Source organism: Chrysochloris asiatica, unplaced genomic scaffold (genome assembly GCF_000296735.1).
Source record: "Chrysochloris asiatica unplaced genomic scaffold, ChrAsi1.0 scaffold00055, whole genome shotgun sequence".
Classification (NCBI taxonomy): Eukaryota; Metazoa; Chordata; class Mammalia; order Afrosoricida; family Chrysochloridae; genus Chrysochloris; species Chrysochloris asiatica.
In genome coordinates this window covers 12,090,447-12,113,696 of record NW_006408573.1, presented here as the reverse complement: position 1 = coordinate 12,113,696, position 23,250 = coordinate 12,090,447, and the positions used below count along the sequence as shown (strand labels likewise).

Here is a 23,250-nt window from a genome sequence, read left to right as displayed (position 1 = left end):
ACAGGGTCTCTGTGAGTTGGAACCGACTCCATGGCACATAACAACAACAACAACAAACCCTTTAGGACAGAGTACAACTGTTCCCTGGGGTTTCTAAGACTGTGTACATCTTTATGGGAGCAGGAAGTCTCATCTTTATCCTGTGGGACAGCTGGTGTGTTGGAACTGCTAACCTTGGGGTTAGCAACCCAGTGCTTAACCACAGAACTCCCTTTTTCTGGCCTTGTTGTTGTTGTAAAGTTCCATCCTGTCTGCTCTGATTCATAGCAACCTTATATAGGGTTTCCAAGAAGTAGCTGGTGGGTTTAAACTGCCTACCTTGTTGCAAGTCCAGTGCTGATCATTAATGCCACACCAGAAGTCATTTTTTGGCCTCTGTTCTTCTTGTTAGGTGCCATCTGGCACTGTAGGTTAATGTGCCAGACTGCAAAGTCGGTGGTTCGAGCTGCTCCTCGGAAGTCCTATACAGGGTCGCTTTGGGTCGGAACCAGCTCGGTGGCACTTAACGACAACAAAAGCTATGCTAGGCACAACAGAAGGAAACACTCCAGTTTCCTGTCAACCTTACAATCTTTGCTGCTGCTACTGTGCCAATCCATCTCATTGGGCATCTTCCTCTTTTTCTCCTATGTGTGCCAATCCATCTCATTGGGCATCTTCCTCTTTTTCTCCTATGTGTGCCAATCCATCTCATTGGGCATCTTCCTCTTTTTCTCCGATGTGTGCCAGTCCATCTCTTTGGGTGTCTTCCTCTTTTTCTCCGACACTCCACTTTAACAAGCATGATATCCTTCTCCAAGGGTAATACATCCGAAGTATGAGAGTATATTATCTCCTGGTAATATGTCCGAAGTATGAGAGATGAAGTTTGGTCATCCTTGCTTTGAAGGAACATCTGGCTGTAATTCAAACACAGATTGGTTTGTTTGCTTAGCAGTCCATGATACTTTTAATATTTTCCTCCAATACCATAACTTAAATGAATGAACCCTTCTATGGTCTTCCTTATTCACTGTCCAACTTTCACATACATATGAGGTTATTGAAAATACCATGGCTTGGATAAGGCGCACCTTCGTCCTCAAACTGACATCTTTGTTCTTTCGCACTTTAAAGAGGATTTGTGCAGCAGATTTGCCTAACGTAATATGTTCCTGATTTCTTGACTGCTGCTTCCATGAGTGTTAATGGTCGATCTGAGTAAAATAGTCTTTGACAACTTTAATCTTTTCTCCATTTATGTGAGTATTGCTTATTGGTCCAGTGGTGAGGATTTTTATTTTCTTTACATTGAAGTGCAACCCATACAGAAGGCTGTGGTCTTTGATTTTCATCATTAATTATTTTAAACCGTCTTCACTTTCAGCTGCAAGGTTGTATTCTCTGCATATCACAGGTTGTTAATGAGTCTTCTTCCAATCCTGATGGCACGTTTTTCTTCATATAACCTAGCTTCTCGGCTTCTTTGCTGAGCATACAGGTTGAATAAGTATGGTGAAAGAATACAATCCTGGCACACACCTTTCCTGATTTTAAACCATTCAGTGTTCCCATGTTCTGTTCTAACAACTGCCTCTTGGTCCCTGTATAGATTCCTCATGAGCACAATTAAGTGTTCCAGAATACTCATTCTTCTCAGTGTTGTCCATAGCATGTCATGATTCACACAATCAAAAGCCTTTGTGTAATCAATAAAGCACAGGTAAACATCTTTCTGGTATTCTCTGCTTTCAGCCAAGATCCATCGGACATCAGCAATGATATCCCTCATTCCACATCCTTGTCTTACTCTCGTTTGTACCTATGGAAGTTCTCTGTCAATGTATGGTTGAGTCATTTTTATATTATCGTTAGCAAAATTTGACTTGCATAGGGTTTTAATGATTTCTGCATTCTGTTGGATCACCTCTTTGAAATGGGTACAAATATGAATCTCTTTCAGACAGTTGGCCAGGTAGTTGTCTTCCAAATTTTTTGTCATACAAGAGTAAGTCCCTTCCATGCTGCATCAGCTTGTTGAAAGATTATAATTTGTATTCTATACACCCCTGGTGACTTGTTCTTTGTCAGAGCTTTCAATACACCTTGGACTTCTTTCTTCAGTTTCATTGGCTCTTGATCCTATGCTACCTCTTGAACTCTTTGAACATCAACCATTTCTTTTTGGTACAGTGACTCTGTGTGTTCCTTCCATTGTATTTTGATGGTTTCTGCATCATTCAATATTTTGCATATGCTGTAATTGTTGTTGTTGTTAGGTGTCATCAAGTCAACACTGACTCCTAGCTACCCTATGCACAACAGAATGAGACACTGCCTGGTCTTGGGGAAACCTCACAATTGTTGCTACACCTGAACACGTTGCTTTTGCCACTGTTCCACTCTGTCTTGCTGGGGGTTTTTCTCTTTATCTCTGACCCACCACTTTACCAAATTTAATATCCTTCTCCAGAGACTAGTCCCTCCTGAGAATGTGTCCGAAATATGAAAGACAAAGTCTGGCCATCCTGGCTTCCAAGGAACACTCTGGCTGTACATCTTCAAACACAGATCTGTTTGTTCTTTTGGCAGTCCATAGTACTTTCAGTATTTTTCTCCAACACCATGACTCATATGCATCAATTCTTCTACAGTCTGCTATAGTCACTGTCCAACTTACCCATGCATATGAGACTATTGAAAATACCATGGCTTGTGTCAGGCACACCTTAGTCCTCAAACCAACATCTTTGTTTGTCAACACTGTAAAGAGGTCTTGTGCATCAGATTTGCCTAATGCAGTACATCGTTTGATTTCTTGACTGCTGCTTCTGTGAGCGTTGATGGTTTATCTGAGCAAAATAAAGTCTCTGAGAATTTCAATCTTTTCTGCATTTATATTAATGTTGGTAATTGGTCCAGTGGTGAGAACTTTTATTTCCTTTACATTGAGGTGCAACCCACACCAGAGGCTGTGGTCTTTGATCTTCATCAGTAAGTATTTTAAGTCTTCTTCATTTTCAGTAAGCAAGGTTATATTATCTGCATAGTGCAGGATGTTAATGAGTCTTCCTCTAATCCTGATGCCACGTTTTTCTTCATATAGTCCAGCTTCTCGATAATGTGTTTACCATACAGATTGAATAAATATGGTGAAAGAGTATACCCCTGACACACATGTTTCCTGATTTTAAATCATATGGTGTTCTCTTGTAGACCAAGTAGTTGCCTTCCAAATTTCTTGGCATAGATGAGTGAGCGCCTCCAGTGCCGCATCAGTTTGTTGAAATGTTTCGATTTGGATTCCATCTATTTATAATGCCTTGTTCTTTGCCAATGACTTAATGCACCCTGACCTTCTTCCTTCAGTATCTTTGGCTCTTGATATATGCTACCTCTTGACAGGTTTGAACATCGATTTTTTTTTTTTTTTTTTTTGGTACAGTGACTCTGTGTATTCCTCCCATTTTTTTTTTTTTTTGATGCTCTCTGCATCCTTCAATGTTTCGCCCATAGAATTTTTCAATACTCCAAGTCGAGGCTTGAATTTTTTCTTCAGTTTTCTCAGCTTGAGAAGTGCTGAGTATGTTTTTCCCTTTGAGTTTTCTAACTGCAGGCCTTTGCATATTTCATTATAATATTTGAGTTTTTCTTCTTGCACTTACTTTTGGAATTTTATGTTCATGTCTTGTATCCCCTTACTCTTCTATTTGCTTGAACAGCTCTATGCTGGAAAGCAAATTGCTGAATCTCTTCTGACATTCATATTGTTCTTTTCCTTCTTTCTTGTTTTCTTAATGAGCTTTAGGTTTCTTCTTGTATGATATTCTTGATGTCATTCCACAACTCTTCTGGTCTTTAGTCTTCATCTCTCTTTACTAATGCATCATATCTGTTCTTCAGATGATCTCTAAATTTAGGTGGGATATATTTAAAGTCATATTTTGGCTTTAGTGGACTTGCTTTTATTTTCTTCAGCTTCAGCCTCAGCTTGCATATGAGCTACTGATGGACTGTTCCACAGTCTGCCTCTGGTCTTGTTTTGTCTGAGGATATGAAGCTTTTCCACCAGCTAGTTCCACAGATACAGTCAAATTGGTTTCTGTGTTTTCCATTGATGAAGTCCATGTGTAGAGTCTTCTTTTACGTTGTTTAAAAAAGGTATTGCAATGATGAAGTCATTAGTCTTGCCATATTCTATCATGCAATCTCCAGCATCGTTTCATTCATCAAGATCGTATTTTCCAACTACTGATTCTTCCTCTTGGTTTCCAACTTTTGCATTCCAATTATCAGTAACTATTAATACATCTTGATTTCATGTTCGATCAGTTTCAGACTGAAGAAGTTGATAGACTTCTTCATTTTCATCATCTCTGATTTTAGGGTTTGGTGTGTACACTTGAATAATAGTCATATATTATTTATTTGCTGGTCTTTCATGTTGGTGTATGGATATTGTCCTCTCACAGACAGCTTTGTACTTCAAGACAGATCTTGATATATTCCTTTATCTTTTCTTTTTTTTAAGTAATGATAGAATTTTTATTACTACTCGTTCATGCCAGCAATTAGTTTATCAGCAAAAAATGGCTAAAATTTTGGATTTTAGCCATTTTAACAGATGTGTAGTGATAACTCAGTGATTTTTTTTTTTTAAACCTTTTATTGTGATTTGAGAGATAGTTTACATGGGAGAACATTGGTTTTACACTCAACCTATCGTATTTAGTTTCATTGCAATGATTATAATTCCCTCCATGTACCATCGGTTAATAGTATTTGCCTCTACCCTTTCCGCCTTTTTTTGGATGTACACACAAACACCCAGGAATACATAATTGTTTAAACAACCAAAGGGTACATTTTGTAAGCCAGCCTCCTTCCTGCCAGCATATAGCCTTTCTTTTTCCATGAGTCTAGAGTCTTCAGCTGCTGTATCTCTCCGTATCATCACTTCTTCCTTTGTCTCTGGTGTTGCTGTTTCTCTGGTTTGGATCCCATGTTCTACTTGTGCTCTTCCCTCCTGATGGTCCTAGGGTCCTGGAATGTAAGGTTACATTCTGTTGCTGGAATGTAAGGTTAACTGCTCCCCTTGATATGATTGGTCTTTTTGACGATGACTGTGGCACCATTCCTGTTTAATTTGTCATTCCTGGCATAGTCAACCCTGTGATTCAAAATGGTCAATACCAGTCCATTTCAATTCACTATTGCCTAGGGTATCAATGCATTCCATTTTATTTTTGACAATTTCCAATTTTCCTAGATTCATACTTCTTACATTGCATCTTCTGATTATTAATGGATGTTTACAGCTATTACTCTTCATTTTGAGTTGTGCCCCATTAGCAAATGAAGGCCCCAAAGGCTCTACTCCATTTGTGTCACCATGGACAACTATATGTCAAGGTAGCACTTTCCGAGTCATATTTTGAGTGCCTTCCAGCCTGAGGGGCTCATCTTCTGGCACTATATCTGACAGTATTCTGGTGCTCTTCATCATGTTTCAATATTCAATATTCTGGTGCTATCTGACAACATTCCACTATTATTTATAAGGTATTCAGTGACTAAATATTCAGAAATAATCTGCCTCTCCTTCTTCATAGTCTGTCTTAATCGGGAACCTCATTTGAAATCTGTATACCATGGGTGACCCTGCTGGTATATAAAATACCTGTGGCACTGCTTAGCATCCAGAATCAAAGGAACATGCATGCCACCACAGTATGACAAGCTGGCAGACAAGCAGTTTCTAGCCCTAGTGTTCTCTTATTCCAGGAGTAATTATTCTGGACCAGAAGAACTATTGAAAGAATAAAAGAAAACAAGAACCATATACAAATACAACATTTTTATGAAAGTTTAGATTATTAGAATTGTTTTTGTTGATGTAAATATGGCAGGCTGATTGTAATTGAATTCTGGACCCAGCACGCTTGATTCCACCAATGTGAACCTTAGAGAGCTTATTACGTATGTGCCTTATCTGACCTCTGGCCTCATTTTTCACATATGTCATATTCAAGTACCTTTACTCATTGAGTTTTTGTTAAGAATGATGTGAATTGTCCTATCTGAAGTGATTCACATAATTGTTGGTACAAAAATGTTGTAGTTGTTAAGTGCCGTTGAGTCAGTTCTGACCCATAGCCACCCTGTATAGGGTTTCCAAGGAGCAGCTGGTGAGCTTGAACCAACGACCTTGTGGTTCAAATGACTTTGCAGTCCAGCGCATTAGCCCACAGAGCCACACCAGGAAAAATAGCAATTCCTAAAAAGGTAGCTAAGGAGGCCTGATGGCGCTGTAGAGTAAGCACTGGATTACTATCCACAATATTGGCAGTTCACAACCACCAGCCACTCCTCGGGAAGAAAGATGAAGTTTTCAGCTCCAGTAAAGAGTTATTGTCTTGGAAACTCTATGTACAGAAGCTATGATTTTGTATAGAATCAATGGAAATAGGTTTAGTGTTTTTTGGTTTAAAAGATAATATAATTAGGATGAGCCTTGGACTGAAAAGTTGGGTGGAACTGAAAAGTCAGTGGTTGAAGCTCACCAGTCATTCCTTGGAAACCCTACACAGCGTCACGGTGACTTGGAAACTGATTCCACGGCACTTATCAAAATAACAACAACAAAAATTTATTGAAAGGAATAGATGTATATTTGTGTGCCTTTTTCTGTGTGTGTAATTTTCTGCTTGGCTTTTTTAGCACTCTAAAAACATGTTCGTATCTACTCAACAGGTCAGAGTATTGTAAAAGTGTTTTAAGTTATGAAATGATTTCTATTTTATTGTAGTCAAACGACAATGACTGATACTCTCTTCTTCACAGTTACTGTTAGTAGGTATGGGTGATGTTACCATTGATGTAAAGAACAATTTGATATGCAAAGAGGAGGTGGCTAATGAAATCATTGGCAGATTGTGCCTTGGCTAAATCATTGCCACTTTTCATTTCAGCTACACACAGACCTGGATCCGGGGAGCAAAAAAATTAAATATATCCTCTCAGGCGATGGAGCTGGGACAATCTTTCAAATAAATGATGTCACAGGAGATATCCACGCTATAAAAAGACTCGACCGAGAGGAAAAGGCTGAGTACACCCTAACAGCCCAGGCAGTGGACTGGGAGACAAGCAAACCTCTTGAGCCTCCCTCTGAATTTATTATTAAAGTTCAAGACATCAACGACAATGCACCAGAGTTTCTTAATGGGCCCTATCATGCGACAGTGCCAGAGATGTCCATTTTGGGTACGTATGTGTCCATTTTCTGAAAACTACTTAGAGTCATTCTTAAAATAGCTCCTGGCATCAAGGATGGAATGTTGCTGAATGAAAAACATTTATTACTGTCTTAGCTCTAATTTGCATTTCCAAATCCTTCTTTTTGGCCACTGTTCCACAGCTCAATAGCTTTAGTCCCCTACTAATAGGAACCAAAGGAGCAGTTTTATGAAAATAGCTCTCCTTATACAACAATACTTCAATAGGCTGAATTCGTATTCCTCCCATAACCTTGTAGTTAGAGTATTGTTACTGAGGCGGATTTATCAAGATTTGTTCCTACATGCCAGGCTAATCCTATTGATATTTGCTTGATGTTTAATTATTTGTTTGAGTGTATTCACATGCAGATGCGGCACATAGAGGAAGAGAGAAAAGTCTAGTTCTATTGTCAGCCAGATATTGGCTTGAGCTGGTGAGCCAAGTCTAGAGTGGATTACTCAGTCGTAGTTACCAAAGGGACATCTGTTTTGTGTCCTGTTTACCTTAACTGAACTTTTTGAATAGTACTGCTGTCACCATTGGCTTACTTATATTATGTGTGCATTGAATGTGTGTGTGAACCACTGACACATCATTATGCTTTATTAAAAACATTAGTTCTTTGAGTTGTGAGGCATCTCTTACACTTTGCAGAGACAGTTTATAATCCCCATGGTGTGTGTGTGTGTATATATACTCCCTATCTTAGATTTTTTTTTTATCTACCCCCATACCTTGACTTGGTAAATGACCCCGATTTTTGATAATACGAGAAATTTTAGAACTCTTTCTGGAGGACAAACATAAAAGGCAGGAACTCAAACTCACAACATGGAATCTGATCTTGAAAGTCACTTATATGTAAATAGTACACACCTTCATGTTTTGAGCTACATTTATGATAAGGTGTAGGGATACTACAAAGCATCAAGGTCACACAAATGAAAGACAATGAACTTGATGATACAAAAGCAAAAATTTATGTAGAGATATAAATGGATACGACAAGCACTAGACTGCAAACCAAAAGTTCCGCAGTTCGAGCCCACTAGCTATTCCGTGGGAGAAAGATGAAGTTTTCTGCTCCCATCAAGATTTAAAGCCCCAGAAACCATATGAGACATTGTGAGTTGATATGAGCTGGAACCGACTCAATGGCAGTCAACGATAACAATATACAGAAATGTGAATTTATTTAGCCAAGTCCCCAAATGTGGACAGTCATGCTAGGGGAAAACATGATCAGCAACCCTATTTGCAGGTTCCATAATATGAAATCAAACAGCTCAAAAAAATTACACACCTTTATAGGAATGAAGACCAGAAAGAAATCTCTGAATGTATACTACCTTTAACAACATAACAACTTATTTGCTATAGATAAAAATACAAGTGAAGTGTTGATTTTGGTTTCCAAGTCTAAATTTGGTACCCATTAACAGGGTCAGTGCAGTGTCCTTACTTCCCTGCATGGACTGACATTTTAATTTATCTGATCACTCCACCATGATGGGTATGTGTGTGTGTGTGTGTGTGTGTGTGTGTGTGTGTGTGAGTGTTTATAACATTACTGTTGGGGAATTGTTTGGATGTCACTTTGAAATGAAAAAACACTTTTCATAGAACAGATGACATATTGTCTAAATCAATTATCCTGATGAATGTTTCTTTTATTTCCGAGCCTCCTCTTCAGTTGATGAGCTTCTTCTTTGTTTGCTTGACTTACTCCTAATTCATTGCTTACTCATTAAGATTTTCTTCGTCATAGTCCCCTTTCCTCTTTGTCTTTCTCCTTTTCTTCCTTTACCACCTTCAGTTATTTAGAGCTATATTAGTGTGGTTCTGTGGGTTAATGAGTTGGACTGCAAAGTTGGTTTCAGCTGCAATTTCAGTGGTTCAACCTCACCAGCTGCTCCCAGAAAACCCTATACAGGGTTGCTATGGGTTAGAATCGACTCAATAGCTTAAAACAACAACATATCAGAAACAGGAACACTGTAACGCATACCAATTTGAACCGCAAGTTCAGTGGTTCAAATTCACCTGCCACTCCTTGGAAACCCTAAACAGGGTCGTTATGAATCGGAACCGACTTGTCAGTACTTAACAACAATAGTAACATAATCAGCAATACCACAATTGGATGGATTTAGCAAACAGGAATTTATTCTTCCACAGTTTAGGAGACTGGAAGTCCAAATTTAGGTGCTTACTACAGGAGAAGACTCTGCTTGGTTCTTGGGGAGGGTCTTTATCATCAATCTTCCTCTGGGTCTAGGAGTTTCACAGTGCAGGGGGCCCAGAGTCCAAAGGGCAGACTCTAGTCCTTGCTCTTCTTCCCTGGTGGAAGTAGGTCTATCTGATTTGTGTTCGCTTGTTTAATGTTTTACATTTCAAAAGAGATTGGCTGAAGATCCAACTTAATGGTGTATGTTATATCCTGCATCATTACTATAATGACCTCTAATCCTACCTCATTAAAGTCATAGAAGCTAGCATTTACAACTCATAGAGTGATTGTATCAGATCACAAAATGGAGGATAATTATATACACTGAGAATAGCTTAGTCAATTTGACATAATTTTTTAGGGAGTGATACAATTCAATTTATTATAGTTCCCCTGTTTTTTTTTTCTCTCTCTTTTTCCTTCCCCTTCTTTCTCTTGTCTTTTTTTTATTGTCTCCCTTGGTCAACTCATAGTTTTCAACGATTGGCTTAGTTAAGGTGACTTTAAAATAATATCCCTTGCTTTATCTGCCTAATTTAGTGACTAATCCACACTCAGAACTGCTTCATGAAAACTTTCACCTGGAAATCTCAAAGATAGTTCAAACTCAGCTTTAAAAACAAACTTATTATTTTCCCTTATGATTATTATTATTTGCTTTCTAATGTCAATGATTTTTAAAAAATGATCCCAGACTACTCTAAAATCACATGTTCAAAATGTGAAACATCATTGAATTTGTTTCCCCCTTTAACGCCTCCCTAGCAATTTGCTTATTCTTTCCCTCATTCTAGTCACTCTACAGTGTAATTTTAATAAGCCATGATATCATTCCTATGAACACTTTCCTAAATAATGTTAATGTCTTCTAATGGGTTAGCTCAGTAACCTTCCAAATAGCTCAGTAACTTCCCAAAGAGTTTATCAGATTTTAATCACTGTGTGTCTTAAATAATCTTTGCATTTATATCTCAAAAATACTTCTATATATTCTATAAGGTGTTCATTTTCCATGGAATGATTCCCGAACTTTGTAGTCAGAGGAACGTTCTATAAGCCAACGTCCATTTGAACTCTTTTCAGGTCTTCATATTTTACCCATCATTTCTCCTGACAGGACTCCATTTTATCTTTGTGTACCAAAGTCTATTTTTTTCCTTATGAAATCTCAATCACTCTTCTATGACTGTTGACTTTGTCTTGGAAAACTTCTGTGATATGCTGGGAGGAAATTCTTTGTCTAACAGCACGAACACCACAAAAAGCCAAGGACTGTGGACATAAAAACACCTAAATGTTCTTTCCAGTGTCTTGGTGGCTCTGCATGTGAAGTACTGAACTGTGTGAACCATAAAGTGAGTGGTCCGAGCTGGTACCCTTGAACTAGCCACTGCACTCTGTGGGAGAAAGATGAAGCTTTCTGCCCTAGCAAGATTAATAGACTTAGAAACCCTATATAGGTCACTATGAGTTGGAACCAACTCCATGGCACTTTATAACAACAGCAAACAACAAGGTGTTCTGTAAGATTCGTACTTATAAATATGAAATCAGAACCACTTTTCTTTTATTGATTGGTGTATTTACTTTTAGGATAAGAGTCATATATAATTCTTGTTTTAACCCAGATTATAATAAGATGACTCTAAAGAAGCACATTTACAATGCATACAGCATAATTTATCTCAATTGTTAAGAAATGATCAACTATTATTTTGGGCCCATCTCTTTGTATTCCACATCCTAATGGCCAAATCTAAACCTACTTACTGTAAATGTGGCAGAAGCTCCCATTTCTGCACCATGAGTCATGTGCCTGACAAAGATATTGTGAAAACAAACAACAGAAACTTCTGTTAACTTCAAGGTCATGTTTGACTAAGAAAAGGATTCTAAAGATATTATTAGCTACATAATACAATGCGTATGGGTATCTATAAATATATATCATGTATATTTTTCTCTGTAAATTTTTTTGTTGCTAAGAAATAGAGACTTAAAAAAAGCTGCAACCACATTCATGTATAAATAGTTATTTTAAACCATTGCTTAGCCTATGACATGTCTTGCAAACACACTGGGCATGGTGCTGAAGTTCAAAGTGTGGATTTTGAAGTAACTCAGACTGAGTTTTTAATCCTGGTTTTATCCCTTATTATCCTGGCGACTTTGAGGTTCATGAAGGGTAAATAAATTATTGCCTATTTTCCTTAGTTACAGTGCGGGGTAATAAGTTGCAGCCTGCTTTCACTGTCTGAGCATTACATGATAAAATACTAGGTGCAAGTCTACATTATAAAATAAGCAAGTCTTCAATATCTGGTTGTCATTGTGGTCTTTAAAATTATTTTTATTAATCTATTTCCACCTTAGCGTTTGGTCCTTTTGTTAGGTATCGATTTAATGCATTGGGTCTGGTTTCTGCTTGACTCCAGTCTTCCTGGTTAAAGGAAGCAGAAACAGAAGCTGCCGCACTATTTTATTGTCAAGTGTGAATTATTCCCTTCATTTCTCCTGAAGGTGAATCTCGGGATGAAGGTCAGCTGCTATCTCCTTTCTCTTCCCATTACCACGGGTCTCTCTCAGCCTGTCTCTTCCCTCCCCGGCTTTCTTCTTTCATTTTTCTTCTTTTGCAACTGCAGAAATGCCAGCAGCTGCACCTGTGTGCCTTTTGGAATGCCAGCAAGGACTGGGGAATTTCACTGTGAACAAAAGGAGAAGTAAATTCTAATTAAGAAATTTACCAATATTAAATGGAAATGAATGTGATGCTCAAGATCTATCTGCCAGTTGACAAGCTGTCAGGACAAAACACACACGTGTATATGCCCAAATGGCAGCCAAATTATTTTAGAAATGTCTTGTTTGGAATTGGAGACACAGGTCTTTCATAGTCTAGTATGAATTTCAGGACTTGATGAGAATTCACTTTGATAGTAATACTGTATAAAGAGTGGAGTACAGGCTTATCTGATTGTAACTGAAGATCCTAACCTAGCCTTGCTGAAGTTGGGTTTTCAATGAAAATTAAATGATATTTATCAAGTTCCATAACCTTTTAATATGCACACACACACAGGAGAGCGCTTCAAAAAGTTCATGGAAAGTTGTAATAGAAATATAATGGAATTTGTTCACAAACTTTTTGAACTATATATATATAGTTCAAAACAACAACAAGTGTGTGTTTATTTTTATAAAGTTTCTGGAACTTAATATACAAATAATAATACAAAATGTATATGTTGTTAAGTGTTGCCGTGGAGTTGGTTCCGAATCATAGGGGCTATGTATAGGGCTTCCGAGGAGCCGCCGACTTTGAGGTCCAAATCGACTTTGCAGTCCAGAGCATTAACCCGCAGCACCACATCAGGAGTCCTAAATGTATATGTTGTTGTTGTTGTTGTGTGCCGTGGAGTCGGTTCCGACTCATAGCGACTCTGTACGGGATTTCTGAGGCTGTAAATCCTTACGGGAGCAGAAAGGCTCATCTTTCTGCTGACCTTGTGGTTAGCAGCCCGATTCGTAACCACTGCGCTACCAGAGCTATAGGGGGCTTCAAAAGACCCATGCAAAAATGGAATAGAAAATTAATGAATTTTTCACGAACTTTTTAAAGCCCTCATATATTGCATATAAACACACACACACACACACTTTTTGGAATCCTGGTGTCACTATAGGGTAAGCAACACATTGCTAACCACAAAGTTGGCACTTCAAACCCACCAGCTGCTCCTCAGAAAGCCTATACAATGTATCCGTGAGTTGGAATTGACTTGACCGGTACTTAACAACATGCGTGTGCGCACACACACACACACACATATAATGGTGGCTATGTGTCATGGTGTCAGTTCTGACTCATAGTGACTCTATGTAGAGCTTTTGAGGCTGTAAATCATTACAGGAGCAGAAATTCTCATCTTTCTCTCATGGGCCACTAGTAGATTTGAACTGCCGACTTTGCAGTTAGCAGCCAAACTCGTAACCCACCATATACACGCATACTCAAACTTGTTGTTAAGTGCCGTCCAGTCGGTTCTGACGCATAGCGACCTGTATAGGGTTTCCGAGGAGCAGCTGGTGAGCTTGAACCACTGACCTTACAGTTCAAACCAACCTTGCAGTCCAGTGTATTAACCAACAGTGCCACACCAGTATGATGTTGTTGTTGTTAAGTGCCGTCGAGTCGATTCTGACCCATAATGACCCTGCATAGGGTTTCCAAGGAGCAGCTGGTGAGCTTGAACCACCGACCTTGCAAGTTCCAACAACTTTGCAGTCTGACACATTAGTCCACAGTGCCACACCAGGACTCCATATGACAGGAATGCATTGTGATGATACTATGATGTTGTTGTTGTTAAGTAACATCCAGTTGATTCCCACCCATAGTGTGACCCTACCCTGTATAGGATTTCTGAGTAGCAGCTGGTAACCTTGAACTGTTGACCTTGCAGTTCAAGTGGCTTTGCAGTATGACACATTAACCCACAGCTCCATACCAGGAAAGTATGATAGGAATGCCTTAATCAGTGAAAACAGCCATGTATTAACCGTGTGTTTCATAACTCCAATTGAAACTTTTTTATTCAAAAGCACATATTAGTGACAGCGGGAATAGAAAGATGAGAATGCTTGTGAGAAAATAATACTCGTGCTGGTAAGCTACATCGCATTGTTGGGTTCATACTTATGGAAAACAAGACACTGGATGTTTTCCTTGAGTTCCAGAGCTACTAACAAGTATCTACCACAGTCCTAAGGAGCTCTGGTAGCGTAGTGGTTATGAATCAGGCTGCTAACATCAAGGTCGGCAGTTAGAAACTACCAGCTGTTTCGCAGGAGGAAGATGAGGCTTTCTGCTCCCTTAAAAATGTGTTGTTGTTGTTGTTGTTAGGTGCCATTGATTCGGTACTGACCCATAGTGAACTTATGCACAGCAGAATGAAACACTGCCCCATTCTGGGCCAACCTCAATACTGTTACATGCTTGAGTCCATCGATGCTGCAACTTGGCCAATCCATCTTGTTGGGGGTCTTCCTCTTTTCCTCTGACCCTCCACCTTACCGTAAAGATTTACAGCCTCAGAAACCCTGTGCAGGATCACTATGAGTTGGAACCGACTCCACGGTACTTAACAACGACCACAGTCTTATGACGTTGGTATTGATATTAACTGCCTGACTTCTTATTTTTTGTAATCAGAAAAATTGGGACTATAATAGCTAACTCAAAGCCAGATATAAAGTCAAGGAGTTAGATTTTATAAGTCTGACTCTGGCTCCTAGAAGTTTAACCAATATGCTCTGCTGAGTTTTGATAATAATCTCTAGAGAATTAGACTTATATGAGCAATTACATTGCTGTTGCATATTTATAATAGTTGTTTTTTGCAAGGTGGAGTAGCTCTTGAAGTCAGCATCCTTTGCAAGTTAAATTGAGGTTCTGAGTAAGGAGTTGCACAAGGAGAAGGTTGAGTGAAGGATTACTCTGTTTACAAGATAGAAATACCATCACTTTAAAAATGTAACAACAATACATCTCATTCAAATAACAATAAAAATTACTTAAGAGTTCAAATTCAGCAGTTGCTCCTTGGAAACCCTATGCAGGACCATTATGAGTCAGAACAGACTCAATGGCACTTAACAACAACAACAGTCATGTTTAGATTGACCAACGCTGAGCGCTTTAACTATATTAAAGATATAGACCAAAGAGAGTAACAGAAATTGTTTCTGATTTTCTTGGTGTTGCTGTAGTTTTAAAATATGATTGAGTTGGTTTCTGACTCATAGTGACCCTATATAGAGTTTTTGAGAAGCAGCTGGTGACTTTGAACTGCTGATCTTTAGGTTAGCAGTCCAGTGTTTATCCTACAGTGCCACAACAGTACTTATAAAATGAAAATTCACTCTCCATGAAATAATAAGAATAGAAATACTGAAATATAAGTGATTACTTAGCAAACTATCCTTTTTACAAGATGAATCCTATTACTTCCCATGCTGCTTATCATGAAATAATTTATGGAGGTCAGTTCTCAACATGGCAGGTGAACTTAGGGTCTTTGAACAACACAAAATGAACTGCCAGTGAATCAATACCGACTCTTGGTGACCACCCTGTGTGTATCAGAGTAGAGCTGTGCTCCATAGAGGATCATAGCAAACGATGGGAAACATTGCAAAGAATGTGCTCATGAGGAACAGAGGCAGTTGTTTGAACAAAACAAAGGGTTTGTTATTGCTAAGTGCCCTTGAGGTGGCTCTGACTCATAGCCACCTTGTATACAGTTTCCAAGGGGCAGCTAGTGAGTTTGAACCTCCAACCTTGTGGCCAACAGTCCAGTGCTGATCCTACACACAAACAAGGGGATACTGAATCTGGAAATCTTAAAATCTGGAAAGCTATGTGCCAGAGTTGTATTCTTTCATTATGCTTGTTCAATCTATATACTTAGCAAATATTCTGAGAAACTGGATTATATGAAGAACATAACATTAGAATTAGGAAGACTCATAAATAACCTGTGATAAGTAAATGACACAACCTTACCTACTGGAAACAAAGAGGGAGGACTTAAAATACCTAGTGATGAAGATCAAAACTATATAACCTTTAGTATGGATTGCAATGCAATATGAATAAAACAAAAATCCTCACCAGTGCAACAATAAATAATAGCATGATAAACGGAGAAATGATTGAAATTGTTGCTTCATTTTGCTTGGATCCACAATCAACATTCATGGGAGCAGAAGTCAAGATCTCCAAAGACGTATTACATTATGCAAAAGACCTCTTTATGTGTTACAGAGCAAAGATACCAGTTTGAGGACTAAGGGGTGCTTAACCAAATCCATGGTATTTTCAGTTGCCTCATATACATGTGAAAGTTGAACAGTGAATAAGGAAGATCATAGAAGAACTGATGCATTTAAGTTCTGTTGTTGGAGAAGAATATTGAAAGTACCTTGGACTGCCATAAGAACAAATAGATCTTTTATTTTGGAAAAAAATACAGCCACAATGTACCTTACAAGCAATGATAGGGAGACTTGTTCTCTTGTACTTTTTACATGTTATCAGGAGAGACTTAGTACCTGGAGAAAGAGCATAATACTTGGTAAAGTGGAAGGTCAACAAGAAAGAGGAAAACCCTCAGTGAGAGTGATTGATACAATGGCAGCAACAGTGGACACAAACAGAATGACAGTTGTGAGGATGGCACAGAAGTGGACAGTGTTTCTTGCCGTTTTACTTAGTTGTTGTAATGTGCCGTGGAGTCGGTTCCGACTCATAGCGACCCTGTACAGGGTTTCTGAGCCTGTAAATCTTTATGGGAGCAGAAAGCCTCATCTTTCTCCCACTGAACAGCTGGTGGTTTCGAACTGCTGACCCTGAGGTTCATAGCCTGATTTGTAACCACTACGCTACCAGAGCTATGAATTGAAGCGAACTTGACTGCCCCTAGCATCAGCAAACTGACCATAAGTAGCTCACTAAGCCTTTCTTTGGAGGTGCCTCTGTGTGAATTAAAAACTCCCACCTTTCTATTAGCAACAGATTGTATTAATTATTTACACCACCCACAGATCCCCCTTGAAAAAGAACAAAATTAAAGGAATATGTTAGCATTGTAAACTAAATTTAAGTCATTTTCCTGCTATCATTTTTATTGTTCTACCTTCTGTTAGCAGTAATTTTACACATTTTCTTTTCAAATGTGCCTTTTTATGGTTAAAGATCCTTGCATCCTTATGGAGGAAGGTGCATTGAAAACAAACAAACAAAACAAAACTATTTCTTTGTGTTCTTTATTTCAAAATGAGTATAGTTTTAACCTTCTATAAAAATTGCACATGTAGTCCAAATGCATTTTCCGGAACCAGTTGAGGATAAGCTGATGACATGATACCCCATCACCAGCAAATAACTCAGTAATTGTTTCTAGTATGGATGTTTTTCTATGCAACCCCAATATAACTATCAGAAATTAGGGAACGAATCATGCCTCTCCATTGCTATTACAACCACAGACATTAGTTCAATGTCTATAGTTCTGAAACTGAACTTTTATAATCAAAGGATAAACAATAGGATTGCATTTATAGTACTGGTATGCCTTTTTAGACAACTTCAAGAAAACTTGGTGTCGCACAGGTTAAAGTACTCGACTGCTAACTTCAAGTTTTTGTTAGTTAGCGGTTTGAAGTTATTAGATGAAAGATGGGGCATTTGGCTGCCATAAAAATGTGCTATCTTGGAAACCCTAAGAGGCAGTTCTACTCTGCTCTATAGAATCACTGTTGAATTTGAATTCACATGACACCAATGGGACAACTCCTACCATCTGGCACAATCCTTCCATGTTTCCTTCACTGTTGTGACTTTCCACCACTTGTCTGACAGTCTGACAAAATTGTCGTACTGGGGTGGCTTGCGTGTGACTGTGATCCTGGAAGCGAATCCACTGATATTTAAATACCAGCAGTGTCTCCCCCTCCCCCATGTGGACAGGTTTCAGTAGAGCTCCTAGACTAAGACAGACTAGGGAGAAACAGAATCAGAATACTTGTGAATGTTTAGCCACTGAAACACTCATGAGTACGGTAAGCTATAGTGTGGGAAGATGAAAACATTATGAATAGCAGCAGAAAATTGTCAAGATATAATGCCAGGAGTTTAGCCCCTAAGGTTGGAAGGCACTCAAAATATGACTGGGGAAGAGCTGCCTCAGAATAGAGTTGATCATAAAGATGTGAATGGAGCAAAGCTTTCAGGACCTTCATTTTTTTGATAGAGAAACAGCTGCAATCATTCACTAATAATTGGGATGTAGAATGTATGAAGGATGAATCTGGAGAAAATGAAAGTTGTTAAAAAGGAAATGGAACATATAAAGGTTGATATCCTATGCATTCGTGAGCTGGGCTGAAATGAATGGATTGGTATTAGCCATTGTGAGACTGATGAGCGTATGATTTACTATGCCAGGAATGTCAAATTGAAGAGGAATGGCATCACATTAATTGTCAGAAAGAACATTTCAGGATCTATCTTCAAGTATAACGCTGTCTATTATAGAATAATATCTATATGTCTATAAGGAAAATCTGTTAATACCACTATTACTCCCATTTATGTACCAACCTCTTCTGTCTGGAATTGATCAATCAAGCAATCAAGATGCGTTGGTAATTACTTCTGATTGGAATGCAAAAGATGGAAACAAAGAGGGGAAGGATCATTAGTTGGAAACCATGGCCTTATTAATAGAAATGATGTTTGAATTCACGAGAGAATTTTGCAAGATCAACAATTTATTAATTACAAATATTTTTTAAAACAGTATAAAAGGTGACTGACTCTACACATGGACTTCTCACAGGAATCATATTTACTACATTTGTGAAACAACATGGAGAAGTTCAATACCATCAGTCAAGACAAAGCCAAAGAAGACTGTGGAAAAGACCATCAATTGTTCATATGCAAGTTCAGGCTGAAGAAAATTAAGACAAGTCCAGAAGACCCAAAGTATAGCCTTGAGTATATCCCACCTGAATTTAGAGGCCATTTCAAGAATATATTTGGTAGACTAGACACTAATGACTGAAGACGAGAAGAATTGTAGGATGATATCAAGAATATTATACAGGAAGAAAGCAGATCATTAAGAAGACAAGAAAGAAAGAAAAGACAAAAAATGGATGTCAGAAGAGACTCTGAAACTTGCTGATGAGCGTAGAGAGGCTTAAGTGAATGAAATAAATTAGGATATAAAAGAGCTGAATAGAAAATTGCTAAGGACAGCTCAAGACAACAGTCAAGTATTAAAATGAAATGTGAAAAGACCTGGAGTTAGACAACAAAGGGGAGAATGCATTCAGCACTTGTCAAGCAGAAAGAATTGGGAAAAAGAAAAATTCAGACCTAGGGTTGCAATATTGAAGTTGCAAAATATCAAGTGATACAGAAGGCATCAAAAGGAGATAGAAGGAATACACAGAAACACTTTACCAAAAAGAAATGTTTGATTTTCAAATATTTCAAACGATTTCAACTATTTTATTGATCAAGAACCAATGGATGTAAAGCTAATTTTCTCCCATGTAAACAATCACATAATTCACCATAAAAATAAAAAAAAATACACCTTTAATATTTTAATAGGTCTGATTCTTTATAAGAAGGAGCTCTGGTAGCGTAGTGGTTACGAATCGGGCTGTGAACCTTAAGGTCAGCAGTTTGGAACTACCAGCTGTTCCGTAGGAGAAAGATGAGGGTTTCTGCTCCCATAAAGATTTATAGCCTCGGAAACCCTGTACAGGGTCGCTATGAGTCAGAACCGGCTCCACCACACATAACCACCACCACCATTCTTTATAAGAGATTGTAATAGCTTAGAAACACTTTACTAAATCTAAATGGAAGCAGTTCAAAAATGAAAATGCTGTATCTTACATAACAAAAAATTTAAAACATATAAACCCTGGACTTTTTAAAAGTAAGAAGTACTCATTTTGGTTCTCTTAAATTTTAGTATACAGGTACACCAACCATAAATGTCCACTGGATGAAAGTTTTGATGGGTAAACGGCATATGTATTAAAGAAAAATTCCTTACCACTTGAAGCCTCTGTGAGATCTGAGAGTTGAACAGACTCTTCAACTAAACACCTAGACTGTGTTAAACCATGTCCAGAAGATATCTTGGGGGAAAAAAATAAACTATTATGAAAGTGACAAAAAAAAAAAAAAAAAGAACCAATGGCACTCAAGGAAGAAGTCCAACTTGCCCAAAGACATTGGCAAAAAAAAACAACCAAGACTCTGGGAATTGTCAAAATACAAATGGAAAAATGTCTCCAAAATGATGCAGTACTGGAGGCACTCGCTCATCTATGCCAGGAAATTTTGAAGACAATTTCCTGACCAACGGATTGGTGCCCATCCCAGAGAGAGGTGATATGAAGGAATGCAGAACTCATTGAACATTATCATTGGCATCACATGCAAGCAAATTTTTTCTGAAGATCATTAAAAAATGGTTGCAACTGTACATCAACAGGGAACTGACAGCAATTCAAACCAAATTCAGAAGAGGGCGTGGACCATTGGTTATCTCTGCTGAAGTCCGATGAATCTTGGCTGAAAGTAGAGAATAGCAGAAAGATGTTTACTTGTGCTTTATTGATTGCACAAAGGCTTTTGACTGTGTGGAACATGATGAGCTATGGATAACATTATGAAGAATTGGTATTCTTAATTGTGTTCCTGAGGAACCTGTACATAGACCAAGAAAGAGGCAGATGTTTGAGCAGAACAAGGGAATGCTGAACGATTTAAAATCAGGTAAGATGGGTGTCAGGCTTGTATCCTTTCACAATACTTATTCAGTCCATATGCTGAGCACATACTGATTCAATCTATAATCTGATAAACTGGATCATATGAAGAAGAATGTGACATCAAGATTGAAAGAAGACCCATTAACAATCTCTGATCTGCAGATGATACAACCTTGCTTGCCTATAGCAAAGAGGACTTCAGATCCTTACTAATGAAGATAAAGGACTATAGATTTCAGAATGGATTTAACTTCAATGTAAATAAAACTAATACTCTCGCAACTGGACCAATAAATAGCATCATGATGAATGGAGAAAAGATTGAAGTTGTCAAAGACTTCATTTTGGAATCCACTGTTAACACTCATGGAAGCAGCCGTCAAGAAATTAAGCAAATGTGTTGCATTAGGCAAATAAATATGCTGCAGAAGGTCTCTTTAAAGAGTTAAAGAGCAAAGATATTAGTTTGAAGACTAAGGTGTGCCTGACTCAAGCCATGGTATTTTCCATTGCTAGATTTAGTGAAATGTAATAAACAAACCGGTTTCCATCCAGTCCATTCTGGCTCATGGTAGTCCCATGTGTGTGAAGGTAGGACTCCACTCCACAGGGTTTTCCATGTCATGATTTTTTGGAAGCATATCACCAGACCTTTCTTCTTAGAAGCCTTTGAATGAACTCAAATCTCCATACCTTTGGTTAGTAGCCAAGAACTTAGCCATTTGCACAACGCTGGGACTTCTTAGTGCAATATAGAAGTCAAATTTATTTGATAAACATGAATTAAAGAACATTTGTTGTTATTGTTACGTGTCGAGTCACTTCCAACTCACAGTGACCCTGTATCTAGGGTTTCTGAGAAGCAGATTGTGGGTTTGAACTATCAACCTTGTGATTCACAGTCCAGTGCTGATCCTTTGGTGCCACACCAGGTTATTAAACTGTCTTTAATACGTTATAGTCTTTAAAGCATTCATATATATCAATTTGACAACTTCATAATTTTATGACTTTTGGAAATTTTGAAGACATCCAAAACTTCTTTTAGAAGTATCTTTCATCACTGCAGAATTTTATTCTATAAAAACTTTAGAAACTCACATTTAAGGAGAATGGAATTTTTTGTTCTATGTAAAGCTGTAAGTTAATTTAGCAGGTAGCTAAGTAATCATATTACAAAAATCTTGCTATTCATGTCATTGCCCACTGCATATTTTAGCCCTTAAATAAAGAAGACAACCATAGGGATAATCAAGGATATTCATTTTCATATAAATATTATATTAACTAAGAAAACCGTGTATCTCACATAAGCTGAAACGATCCAAGAATGTTCATGCTGACAAACTGTCTTAATCTCAACAGCATTTCTCATCATTCTGAGGTTGTGGCTGTCTTTCTCTTCTTAGTTAGATTTTCAAAGGACTCGGCAGCATTTCTCTATTTTTAAAGGTGAGATGCACCATGAGAAAGGAAAGAAACCTATCTTGATGAATTTGATTATATTTTTTGTCTTTTTTTTGATTCAGAGAAACAAGCACAATAGAAATTCTTTAGGAAAACATGGGAGGGAAATCATGAGGCTTGAAATAAACTCTCAAAAGAAATCCAGCTGCTCTACCTGCTATGAATGCCTGGAACAGCTGTGGTTCCTAAACTCGAAGATGGGGTGAGCACTCTATGTTTATAGACGCTAAACCCCAGGTGGGTATAGTAGCTGAGTCTTGTGTCTTATGATGAAGATGGTATGTGGATGTTGGTGTTACTCAGTGATTTCCCTAAATGGTCTGTGGCTTAATGTATTTGAATAGGAAAGTAGGTGACCACTAACTGTAAGATGTAGCTAAAATGTTTTAGGTCTAAAAGAGACATTAAGTTATTTCTACATAATAGCAATAGAGTGGCACTGTTACTGCGTATTGTGCAAAGACGGGGCTATACACAAGGCCTACTTTAACATATTCTGTTATGAGAACGCTCCTGTCTTTTAACCTTCCTTTAATCTTGCTTACTAAATTTTTTTTGTTTATATTTAATAATAAATTATTCAGAAATATACTAATAGAACGAATAAACTCTTTTGCCCCTATCAAGTTGCTGATAATAGTTAGAACTATATATATATATATATTCTTGATGGAGCTCTGGTACCATAGTGGTTACGAGTCAGGCTTCTAGCCTCAGTCAGCAGTTCGAAACTACCAGCTTTTCCATGGGAGAAAGCTGAGGCTTTCTGCTCCATAAAGATCTACAGCCTCAGAAACTCTATACAGGGTCACTAATGAGCCGGAACCGATTCCATTGTACATCACCACCACCACCATATGTTTTGAGCCCATATCCTTGATCTCTTTAAAATTAAGGTTTTCTTGTCCAAAACTGAACCTTTGGGGGGA

At 38.0% G+C, this 23,250-nt stretch overlaps 1 protein-coding gene across 1 annotated transcript in view; it reads left to right on the top strand.

Moving 5' to 3' along the window:
• The window catches only part of CDH8 (cadherin 8, type 2), a 534,958-nt gene that overhangs the window by 175,092 nt on the left and 336,616 nt on the right, over positions 1–23,250 (top strand). The window contains exon 3 of the mRNA XM_006863583.1: positions 6,951–7,245. Within this exon, the coding sequence (XP_006863645.1) occupies positions 6,951–7,245 (295 nt within the window). The remainder of the gene's footprint in view (positions 1–6,950; positions 7,246–23,250) is intronic.